The following is a 12,234-nucleotide window of genomic DNA, read 5'->3' as shown; positions in this document are numbered from 1 at the left end:
ATCGCGGTTGTACGATGCGTTTTTTTACGTCGGCGCGGAACGATATAATCGCGCGGCGGTTGTTGTTCATCGATTTGCCTCATCGACCGGAATGCTTTTGTCCCGGGTGCCTATGGTCGATCGTCGACTCGGCCGGCAAGGGGGTGTGAGGGGGGGCGAGGAGGATATTATTGTTTATTTGCCGGTAGAGACGCGGCCGACGTTGAGTAATCGACCGACCGACGGCGCTAAATTAATTTAGACATTCCTCTGCCGGAAGTTATTAATCGCGGCGACGGCTCGTTCCGAAGAACGGCCGCGGCCGCGGCCGCGGTTGCGTCGGGAACCGATTCTTACCGAGGAAAGTTTCAGCTTTCATAACGCATTGCATAGATCGTTTAGAAAGCTTTCACGATTTTTCCAGGTAGCAGCGCGCTACGTGCGAACCGCGCGTGCACACTTTCCTCGCGTCGATTCCTCGCAAAAGGAGACACGCCACCAGGCTTCCGCGATGCGAGCGCGCCCGCCCGCTTCTTGAATGTCTTCGGGCCACCGATTCCGACGCGGATTACACGCAGCCGGCGCGGTTCCCTCGGCGCGCCGAAACCATTCCCATGAAAAACGGGGGAACGCGAACAAAATGGCGGAAAGAACGGAAAGAACGCGCGCGGTGTCGCGCGGTTCCGCCGCGATCCTAGAGAAATCCGGACGAACCGATCCGAAACGAATCGGCTTCGGTCGGTCGCGATCGAGCGGACACGTCGGCGAACGAGCCGAGAGGAACGGTTATATTAACCCTTTGCACTCGAAGCCGTTTTATTTATATATAATTATTATATTATATTAATAATATTATTATATATAATAAATAATATAATAATAATATTATAATATTATATATAATAATAATATTAATAAATTATATATAATATAATAATATTAATAATATTTTAATAATAATAATATTAATAATATTTTAATAATAATAATATTATATATAATTTATCATACATAATAATTATATTATATTATATTATATATATAATTATTATATATAATTTAAAATAATTTTTCTGACTCATAGCATTGACATTTTACGTGGGAAAGTGCATTTTATGCGTATGAAATTTGACACGGTTACGCTTTTAACAATTTTTTAACCAGTTAGCTGTGCTCGACGAGTATACTCGTCACGGAGAAGCGGCACTACAGTATTGTCTCCCTAACTGACGCTCAGATTCTGCACAAAAATGGACAATTTGGGAAGAGGAGATACGATTCTGATAAAATTGTCAATTTTATAAAATAAAACCGTCCGTTTAATCCAATATTTTAACAGCGACGCTTACTCCGTGCTCGACGAGTATACTCGTCGTCGCTTTATTCTCGCGACGCATACAGGGTATCCCAAAAATGTCGCGCAAACCGGAAATGAGAAGTTCCTGGGATCATTTGAAGTAACCTTTTCCTTAGCGAAAATGCAATCCGTAGCTTCGTTTACGAATTATTAACGAAAAACACTGACCAATGAGAGGCGAGCGCGCCTAACACTCGGCAGCCGAGCCAATGAGCGCACGAAGCCCTGTTCCGCTCATTGGCTCGGCCGTCTTGCGCCAGCATATCTCACCTCTCCATTGGTCACTCTTTTTCGTTAATAACTCGTAAACAAAGCCGCGGATTGCATTTTCGCCAAGGACAAGCTTACTTCAAATTACCTCAAGAACCTCCCGTTCTCGGATTGCGAGACATTTTTGGGACACCTTGTATACAGTACGCGCTCTGAAAAGATGGCGCCACAGCTAACCGGTTAAATCTGAACTTTGTTAGTATAAAAATGATCTTCGAACATGATATAACAATTTCGGTGGTGCCTCAGAGTCGCGGCTCGTGTGCAAAGGGTTAACGAATTAATGCGAAGTCGGGGGGGTTTATTTACGGGTCGGAGGATGCGAGCGGTCTCGACACCGAAGTCGACGCGAGACGCTTCGACCACCTTGCTTTTAATCCTTAAACATCCCAGGTGCACACACGCGACGCGTTTTACGTTCAAGGTCCCTGGCGCGCTCGCGCGCGCGCACGCGTGCACCCTGCACTTTTTCGCGTTATTCTATACCCGGGGATAGTTTGCATACGGCCTAAGCCGCTTTTTGATAAGCCGGCCCCGCCTCGTCTCGTTGATACGTTAAACACTGTAATACCGAACAAACAGTCAAGGACAATACTGTTCGCGCACAGTTCGCTGTATCGAGAAGATCGATGAAGCTCGCAGAAAGAGGACACGCTGGATAGCGGGATCTGTTCGACGAACAAACACGCTCGGCGAACGAACGTTTCTCGATGGACAAGAAAAAGGAACGCTCGTCGTATCCTTTTCGCAAATTTTTTCGAGCAGATGTTATTTTCTTGCAGATGTCATTTCGTAATCATTTATTAGCATATTCGATCGAGCGTTAATTCATTGGCCGCGCGACCTATTTAACTCCGAATCTTGCATTACATATTGGGTCGTTCGGAAAGTTGTTTCGTTTCTCAACAAAAAATTTCGTTTTGTAAGCTCGAAACGAAAAATTCAAAAAAACTGAAACTCTGAAAAAGCCGTGGCAAACTTGTCCGCCGGAATGGTCGCTGGAGGAGCCAAGCAGCGGAGCTCGAGTGGCGCAATTTGAAACACGACACCTTAGTGATATAATATTAATTAATATTGTAAAATAATTATAATATATAAAGTATATATACAGGGTGTTCCAAAAATGTCTCAAAATCCGGAAATGGCGGGTTCCTCGGATCATTTGAAGCAACTTTTTCCTTTACAAAATTTTTCTCCGAGGCACCGTTAACGAGTTATTAACGAAAAACGGTGACCAATAAGAATCGAGTACGGCTGACGCGAGGGCCAACCAGCGCTCGAAGCCCAGTTCCGCTCATTGGTTCGGTCGCCTCGCTCCAGCTGAGCTCGCCTCTCATTGGTCACTGTTTTTCGTTAATAACTCGTTAACGATGCCTCGGAGAAAATTTTTATAAAGGAAAAGGTTGCTTCAAATGACCTGAGGAAACTATCATTATCGGATTGCGAGACATTTTTGGGACATCCTGTATATAATCATAATATATAAAATAATTACATATCCTAATCAAACTCGTGATATTCATGTTTGGCGTGGAATTGTAGCAACGAGTCAAACTCGTGATATTCGTGTTTGGCATGAAATTGTAGCAACGAGTCAAACTCGTGATATTCGTGTTTGGCATGAAATTGTAGCAACGAGTCAAACTCGTGATATTCATGTTTGGCATGAAATTGTAGCAACGAGTCAAACTCGTGATATTCAATTTTGGCACGAAATTTTCATCATGAGTCAGACTCGTGAAAGTAGTACAAGGAGTTAAAAAAGCACGTGATTCAGCAAACGTCGAGACTTCTACGAGACAAGATTTTAAAAACACAAGAAAAATGTCGGAAGGTTTTTTCTTATTTGAAACGTTAAAAAATTGTCTTTCATTTTCTCGTGAAAGAACGAAACAACTTTCCGAACGATCCAATAATGCTTTTCGAAAGAAAGCTGCTCAGGAATGCGCGAAGCAAGCAGTGAAACAGCGCGGTTAGGACAACGTCCGCGAGACGTTGGTTCCAACGAGCACGCGCTGCTCGATCGTTGTCGGTTCGCCGAACAGATCGCCTACTTTCCGCTTATTAATTCGTCGAACTCGAATGCCTGGTCGTCGTGTTCACCATACCATTACGAAGAGTATCAAAGGCAACCGGGTCAAATGCCGCGTGAAAGATCACCGGTCCGTCGAAAAGTTTTATCGAGCACCGCAAACAAGCCGGCAAACAGATCCCAGCAGAACGAAGTTAGCTCGATCATCTTGCACGTATAATATCACGACCAGCTGACCAAAAAAAAAGACGCCAAAGACAGCGGCCGCGTCTCGAGGTCCGAACGCGGGGTCGGAGAGCTTTCTAATAACTCGTTCCAGCTAGCTTCATCATCGTCGCGTCAAGAACCACTACAAAAGAACGTGCCGGAGGCCGGTCGAAACTCCCGACGCACCTTCCACAGAGAAACCAGGCATACTTCCTGCCGACCGGTTCGCCCTTGAACCCTCAATCACTCGCGCCACCCGAATAACTCGGCGGCAAGGGGAGCAAGGTCGCCGAAGGATCCGCGAAACCGGGGATCCACCGGCGCCGGATGCGCGCACCATCCGAGCCGCTGGGACGCACCGAGTCTCGCCGCACCTCGAACAAAAGGAGCACCCATCGGCGGCTGGTCGCGCATGGTCACTGGCCGATCGCGGGGAAGTTCGCGCGATCGGTCGAGACACGGATCGGACGCGAACGGATCGGTCGAAAGAGCTGCGCCCGGTCCGGCCCGGCCCGCGGCCGCCGGCGGCCGGCGAAGAAACGGATGGAGAAACGAGATCAACGTGGAACTCACTCTGAGGAGGCGGCTGCAGTGCCGGTGGCGGCCGCGACATCGTAACCCGAATGCAGGGAGCCGCACTCGGCGGCGCGGTTGCATTCCGGCTCCGCGAGGCCGGCTCGCTCGTGCTCGAAGGCCGCGGCTGCGGCGTCGTGGGCGCCGTTCAGGAACTCGACGCACTTCTCCGTGGGACTAGCCCGGGCGGTGGCCAAGGCTGGGCAGCCGATCACGTCCTCCGGCACGTGCTCGTCCTCGCGGCTCCTGAGGAACGCGTCCAGATAGTGCTCGTCGGCGGTGGGCAGCTCGTAGACGGCCCCTGGGGCCCAGTTGCCGTTGTCGTTGTTCTCCTTGCGGCCGGCGGTGTCCTCCTCGGCGGGCTTGCCGGGGTCCGGCTTTCTCGCGTAGAGCTTCCGCAGATAGGCCTCCTGGTGGCTCCTGGTGGCCCAACAGCCGCCCTGCCACCACCGTTTCGACCCCAGCAACGAGGTCTTCCGTCTCCTCGCTAGGCTCGACATCCTCCTCTCGGCGGTACGGCCGTGTCATCCGCGGGGCCCGGTCCGCGGGCCCGTCCGGCGTTCCGTCCCCTGTCTCTCCTCCTGTGTCTCCTGGGGCCGCGCGCGCGACTTTCACGGCGCATCAGAGCCGGTCCACCCGGCGCGGAGCGTCTCTTTCGCCCGGCGATATATCGGCGCTGTTTATCCGCCGCGGCGATCGCTGGCCGATATCCTCTTCGCCTTCGCGTCTCCTCTCGCGGTTTAATCCCGGCGCATTAAGCCAGCCCGGCGGCGGGGCCCGATCCGGCGATCGCCGGCCGATCGTCGGCGCGTCCTTCGGCTCGATCGCCGCGACGCGATAAGATCGCGGTCCACCCGGCCCACGGGGCCCGTCTCGCCGATCCGCCGATCGTCCCGGGCCTCGTCACACTCCGGCGGAGGTACGCGGCTAGCCAGCTGCTCGTGGAGGAAGTCGTCATCGCGGCCGCGATCGATAAGGAAGAGATCTGGATGTCGCGGGGCCCATCGGCTCGTCCGTTAGGCGGCGGCGGCGGCGGCGACGACGGGGGACCGGGCTCGCGCGAGCTGGGCCCGATTGACGATCGCGCGCCGCATCGCCGCCGATCGGCACGCGCTCGCGAAACACACGCTCTCGAGAGGACAGGGCCGAGCGCCGAGGACGAGAACAAGGGGTGTGGAGGAGAGGTGGTCGGCGGGGGAGAGGGGGCGAGTTCAGAGGGAGAAAGAGAAATAGAGAGAGAGGGAGAGAGAGAGACGGCGGCGGCGGTGGAACAGGCGAGAACCAGAGGAGAAAGAGGATCGAGGGGGTAGCCGATGGGGGAACGGAGACACAACAGGGACCCGGGAGAGAGAAAGCCCGGCGAGGGACCAAGAAAAGGAGAGGCCAATCTGTACGTATAACCGGTAGTACAGTCGGAGATTAACGTTTTAATACGCGGCGCGTTCGCCGGAGCACAAAGGGGGACCCAAGCCGATAACGTCCGACACGGCGATCGTTACTCCCGATCGATACTCCCACTCGCGAGAACACCGAACGAGACGAGCCCCGGCGGTGCTGGCTCCGGCTGTCTATCCAGGAGAGATCCTGCGACGCGAATCGCGATGCCACCGAACCGGAATATACGCCTCTCCTCTCCGGAGGAGCGTGTGTGCGCGTCCGCTCCGAGCGAATCCGCTTCGCGTCGCGTCGGCCCGCTGACACGCGACGTCCGCTCCGTCGCACGGCTCCGGGAAGCGCGGCGGACCGGCCGCGATCGAGGGCCCTCGTCTCGCACTGGTCCACTCCGCTGTCAATGTTGACGAGCAGCCCGGTACACCGCTTCGAGGCTGCTCGTGATCGCGAAGATCGCCGGGACCGGAACCGAACGAGAGCTCTCGTCGGCCGCTCGTCGCCTTCGCCAGGTGGATCGGCGGCGATCCGCGAGCGAGCTGTCTCTCGGTTCGCGCGGACTCGGTACGATCGGAATTCGGCGGGCCCCGCGAACGACGACCGCGCGGTGGACACACCGGGCCACACCGGTTAATTGACGCCGGAGAAGAATGGGTCCCACGACCGGTACGGGCGCGACAAAAAGCTTCTAGAATCGGCGTCCCGGGCTTCCCACTCGGGCGTGCTGAGGCCGAGCGGACACTGAGCGTACTCCGGGGCCCAGGGCGGCCGGAGAAGAGCGGGGAAAGAGCGGGCCCGCTCTAAGGTAGGGGCCCGTTCTCTCTCGTAACGCCGCGGACGTCCGTGCGTGCAACTTCCACGCCGCCAATGCCGGCGCGCCTGTCCCCACTCCGCCGCCTCCTCTCTCTCCCCTTGCTTCCTCCTCCCTACTCTCTTTCGAACTCTCTCTCTCTCTCTCTCTTTCCCTCTGTCCCAGTCTCTCTTCTTTTCTCTCGCGCGCTCTCTCTCTCTCTCTCTCTCTCGCTCGCTCGCTATCCTCGGCTCTCTCGATATATTTATATTCGTTTCTAATACGTGTGGCGTGTCGGGGCCCGACGCCTCGCCTCGCCGAGAGAGCCCCCCGCTCGAAAGTACGCGCGCGCTCGCCTCGCGGAAACTTCGATGTATGCGTGCGCCAGGACGAATAGCTGCCTCCGACCCCCCTCTGGACCCCCCCTCCGCCCCTTCCTGGTCACCCCGAAGGCATTCTGACCAGGATGGACCGTCCACGGGATCCGACCGGCCGGCGCTCGAGGTACCCGATCGCCACCGGGGGACAGTTTGCACGCGAGAACGTCGCGCGTCGCTTTTGGGGATGCTTTCCGATCGGGTTCTCAAGACACCTGCGGCATCGTACAAGCTTTCTGGTTCATTCAGGCTCGTCGGGTTTCCTCGCGGAACGCCGAGGTTTCGCAGGGTTTTTGATTCAGGATTTGACTTTCGGACTTCGTTTCAACCTTTTTCTCGGGCTTTTTTTGGTCGTGGAAACTTCGATTTTGACGTTCGGTTGTGGATCTTGGTTTGCATTTCGAATTAAATTAGAAGAATGGACACTTTTCGAAACGGTGTAACTGTTTTGATAATATTTAAGATGTTTGCTTAATTTTATTGATTGGCATTATTAAAAAATTAAGGGAGTTTACGTTTTAATAATAAAATAAAAATTGGGATTAAAAACTGAGTTGATTAAACATTAAATATGAAAATTAATGTTAAGTTTGAAATTATCGGTTATATTTAATAAGTAGGTAATAATTTAAAATAATATAAAGTTATTATGTTTCAAATAATTAGAATTTTAATTGTAAAGTAAATAATCTTAATTTAAGATCAAATTAATTTTAATTATAATCTAATTTTTATAATGTATAAAAATTAATTTAGTATTATTAATGGTTTGAAGTTTGTAATTAATCTAATTTTGAGATAAGGAATTTTCATTCTTTGACTTTTTTTCACTGTGACTGTAAAGATAATTTAAACGATGCGTTTTCTAGATCTTGGTAATTTAAACAATGCGTTTTCTAGATCTTAATAATTTAAACAATGCGCTTTCTAGATCTTGATAATTTAACACTAAACCTACCAAACACACAGTAATACTAACTAGCATGTACTGCTTCGCAAAAGTGAGAAGACCGAATTTATTTAGAATTTAAATAAAGTTTTTATTATAAAATTTGCTCCGATAATATAACTTATTCAAGCGTTTTCCACGAAAGAGTCTCGGAGCTTTGCAGAATTGCAGAATAAGAAAGCGGTCCTTTGACCGCGGTAGGTTTAGTGTTAAACAATGCGTTTTCTAGATCTTGATAATTTATATCTAAACTGTGATTTTTACGCATTTACGGTAACACTGAATAAATGACATATGAAACTGAAAGAACCGAAAAGAAGAGTTTAAACGTATTGTTACATTATTCACTGCTTATTACGATTGTTAAAAGAGAAAATATATCTTCATCGCGAGAATGACTCGTTGCTATAAATAATGCTAGATGTTAAGTAACATTTCATGAGTTACTGATAAACCGCGGATTTTTATGCTTTATTTTGTATTTTGTATTTATTTTTCTATTTTTATATATATTATTATATATTGTATATTATATATTATATATTATATATTATATATTATATATTATGTATTATATACTATGTATTATATATTATATATTATATATTATATATTATATATTATATATTATATATTATATATTATATATTATATATTATATATTATATATTATATATTATATATTATATATTATATATTATATATTATATATTATATATTATATATTATATATTATATATTATATATTATATATTATATATTATATATTATATATTATATATTATATATATTTTATTATATATTTTTTATTATATATTATCTATATATTATCTATATTTATATATATTTATCTATAATTACATCGAGTTAAAAGGCAATATATCGATACTCATCAGTTTTCTTGCTTTTTCTTCTCTCTGAAATTAGACGCCAATTTCTCTCGTAAACGCATAAAATCCACCGTCCAATTATCGATTATCCAGCTTGGTTTATATCAACGTGCGCGCGCGAACCTCTTCCGAAATTGCAAAATGCAAGATTCGACACGGTCTAATCCCGCACGAAAAAACCAGGAAACCCGATTTTTACTACGAACACGTTTCGCACGATTTTTGCGCAACGGTCGACGATTATTTTGAACGTTTCCACTTCGATTCCCGAGCGACTCCAGATTAAGCTACAACAAAAATTCTAGAATCGAGGATTCTCGCGGAGTGAAATGCCCGCAGCTGTGCAGTATCGATGCAGTTTAAACGAGGAGATCCCGATTCGTACGAGCGAAAGATTCAGATAAATCGAAATTTCCTTATGGAGCGTCCGAGGTCTTCGTCTCGCTAGAATCCGATAATACGTCTATCAGAATCAGGTTCTTTCAATCAACATTATCGGCTCGTTCTCTCTTCTTGCCGTTCACAGGATAGTCCTCGGGTATAGCATTACAACATCTGTGTTACATCTGTTACGCTTTCTGCGGAGGAAGCGAGACGGGGATCTCGCTGTATTAAGTCATCTGCGCGGAACGACACCCAGTGATTTAAAACAAAACAAAAAAAGGAAAGAGAAAGAAACGAGAAAAAGAAAGAAAGAAAAATGAAGAAACGCTCGGAATATCGAATACCGACGCGATTAATCCCGAGGCAGCCGGGCCTGTAATTTTTAATAGCTGGCAATCTGGAACAGACGGGATCGTTTCGTGTACGTCGTAGTTCATCGAACGGTTCGATCTAGGAAATTCTTACGTAACCAGACTGGAAACTAGTCTTTTTCCGGCGGATTCTAGGATCGGATAATGATACAGGCGATTTTCCCGGCGATCCGGCCTCGTTCAATCGTTTAATTATCGTTCCCGCGTCCTCTCGGATTCCGACGTGTTCCATTTCAATCAGTGCCGGAGCAGAGAGCGCGCGGCCGCGTTAAAATTTTCAAGAAAAAAACCGCCCCGAGAGCTGTTTGATTATAATTGTTACGGAGATTTAATTGGTTTAATTTAATTTAAAATGATTTAACGTTCGATTCGGATTCCTCGAACATTTTAAACGGAAGTGTTTACAGAGAAATTTCGCGGAACGATGCTTTTATACGTTGAAACGATTGGAGTATCGATTAACGCGTTATCGTGATTGCGGAATTAAATCTATAAATAAATTAAGAAACCGTGCGCGTCGTTAACGCGCGACTGTGATTGGATATTTTAATAATTAAAGTAAACGCACATGTTACTGCGGAGGATATTACACATTGTTAATTTAGCGTTTAATACCGTTTGCTTTATTCGTTAACGAATCGTTCTATTTAGCGGATACGATATATAAAAAAATGTAATAAAATTTTTAAAAAAGGTACAAAAATATAATAAAAATTTGTACTGCGTCGACGAAGATATCTAATCTTTTATTTTAATTTTATTCGGTCGTTCGGAAAGTTGTTTCGTTCTTTCTTCGAGAAAATAAAATAAATAAAAAAACCTTCCGACATTTTTCTGGTGTTTTCAAAATCCTATCTCGTAGAAGCCCCGTCCTTTGCTGAATCACGTGCTTCTTTAACGAGCTTACAAAACGACATTTTTTTTTTTTTTGAGGAATGAAACAACTTTCCGAACGACCCAATAAAATTAAAATGGAAGATTAGATGTTTTCGTCGACGCATTAAAATTGGACCGAACGATTTGGAGCTTTTTTGTTGGCGATAAGAGAGCTGGTCTACTAGAAGATGACGGAAAATGCGTTTTCGCAATTTTGAAAGTAAGGAATTTTCGTTCTTTGACTTTTTTTTAATCCGTGACTGTGACGATAATTTAAACTTTTAAATTTTTATTCTACGTTTTAGAAGGTTTGCGACACCCACGAGGATGCATCTGTGCGACACGTTCCTTAATCTGCATCGATGAGCGTACGTCGATAAAAACTACAACCGTTTTCTCTCGCGTGATTTCAGTTTCTCACTTATAATTTATAATTAGAACAACCAGACTGTTCTATCGACACGATTTACGATCGTTCGCGACGATTGAACCGGCGTTGCTCTTTGAACCTCGAGCTGGAGTTTTGGGAAAATGTACATACAGTAATGTCTCCCTAACTGGCGCACAGATTGTGCACAAAAATGAACAATTTTGGGAGAGGAGATGCGATTATTCGAGCCTTACGGTTCGTTTTTATAATTGTTGACAATTCGTAACTATAAAAACGGGTTGCAAGGCTCGAACAATCGTGTCTCCTCTCCCCAAATTGTCCAATTTCATGGAAAATCTAAGCGTCAATTAGAAAGACACCACTGTACTCGTTTTTGTAAAATAAAAATTTTTATACCAATTTCGCGATGAAATCGTCGGAAACAAATATCACGAGAACTATCATCGCGAATAAAATTCGTTAGAAATATCGTTCGCTTGCATCGTCGATTATTCAAATGATCGCGTAATCATTGTGTACGTTGCCATAACCAGAGAACGAAACGCGTCGTTAAAACGCGAAGTAGAACGAAAGGAAACGGCGAAAGGCGCGATAATAAACAGAGTCGCCAGCAGATCGTGCGTTGCTTTTTCTCCATAACTGACGCACAGATTGTGCACAAAAATGAACAATTTGGGGAGAGGAGATGCGATTATTCGAGCCTTACGGTTCGTTTTTATAATTGTTGACAATTCGTAACTATAAAAACGGGTTGCAAGGCTCGAACAATCGTGTCTCCTCTCCCCAAATTGTCCAATTTCATGGAAAATCTAAGCGTCAATTAGAAAGACACCACTGTACACGTTTTTGTAAAATAAAAATTTGTATACCAATTTCGCGATGAAATCGTCGGAAACAAATATCACGAGAAATATCATCGCGAATAAAATTCCTTAGAAATATCGTTCGCTTGCATCGTCGATTATTCAAATGATCGTGAAATCATTGTGTACGTTGCCATAACCAGAGAACGAAACGCGTCGTTAAAACGCGAAATAGAACGAAAGGAAACGGCGAAAGGCGCGATAATAAACAGAGTCGCCAGCAGATCGTGCGTTGCTTTTTCTCCCTAACTGACACACAGATTGTGCACAAAAATGAACAATTTGGGGAGAGGAGATGCGATTCTTCGAGCCTTACGGTTCGTTTTTATAATTGTTGACCATTCGTAACTATAAAAACGGGTTGCAAGGCTCGAACAATCGTGTCTCCTCTCCCCAAATTGTCCAATTTCATGGAAAATCTAAGCGTCAATTAGAAAGACACCACTGTACTCGTTTTTGTAAAATAAAAATTTGTATACCAATTTCGCGATGAAATCGTCGGAAACAAATATCACGAGAACTATCATCGCGAATAA

General features: G+C 46.2%; 1 protein-coding gene across 2 annotated transcripts in view; it reads right to left on the bottom strand.

The window, feature by feature from the left end:
- The window catches only part of LOC117228601 (uncharacterized), a 404,255-nt gene that overhangs the window by 40,564 nt on the left and 351,457 nt on the right, over nucleotides 1–12,234 (bottom strand). The window contains exon 1 of one of the 2 annotated variants that reach the window (XM_033484434.2): nucleotides 4,419–6,579. The exons of the other annotated variant lie outside the window; for it this stretch is intronic. Within the exon in view, the coding sequence (XP_033340325.1) occupies nucleotides 4,419–4,918 (500 nt within the window). The 5' untranslated portion in view covers nucleotides 4,919–6,579. Of the gene's footprint in view, nucleotides 1–4,418; nucleotides 6,580–12,234 lie in introns of those variants that run through there. 2 annotated transcript variants of the gene reach the window in all.

This window comes from Megalopta genalis, chromosome 1 (genome assembly GCF_051020955.1).
Source record: "Megalopta genalis isolate 19385.01 chromosome 1, iyMegGena1_principal, whole genome shotgun sequence".
Taxonomy (NCBI): domain Eukaryota; kingdom Metazoa; phylum Arthropoda; class Insecta; order Hymenoptera; family Halictidae; genus Megalopta; species Megalopta genalis.
This window is presented reverse-complemented; position numbering and strand designations above follow the sequence as displayed.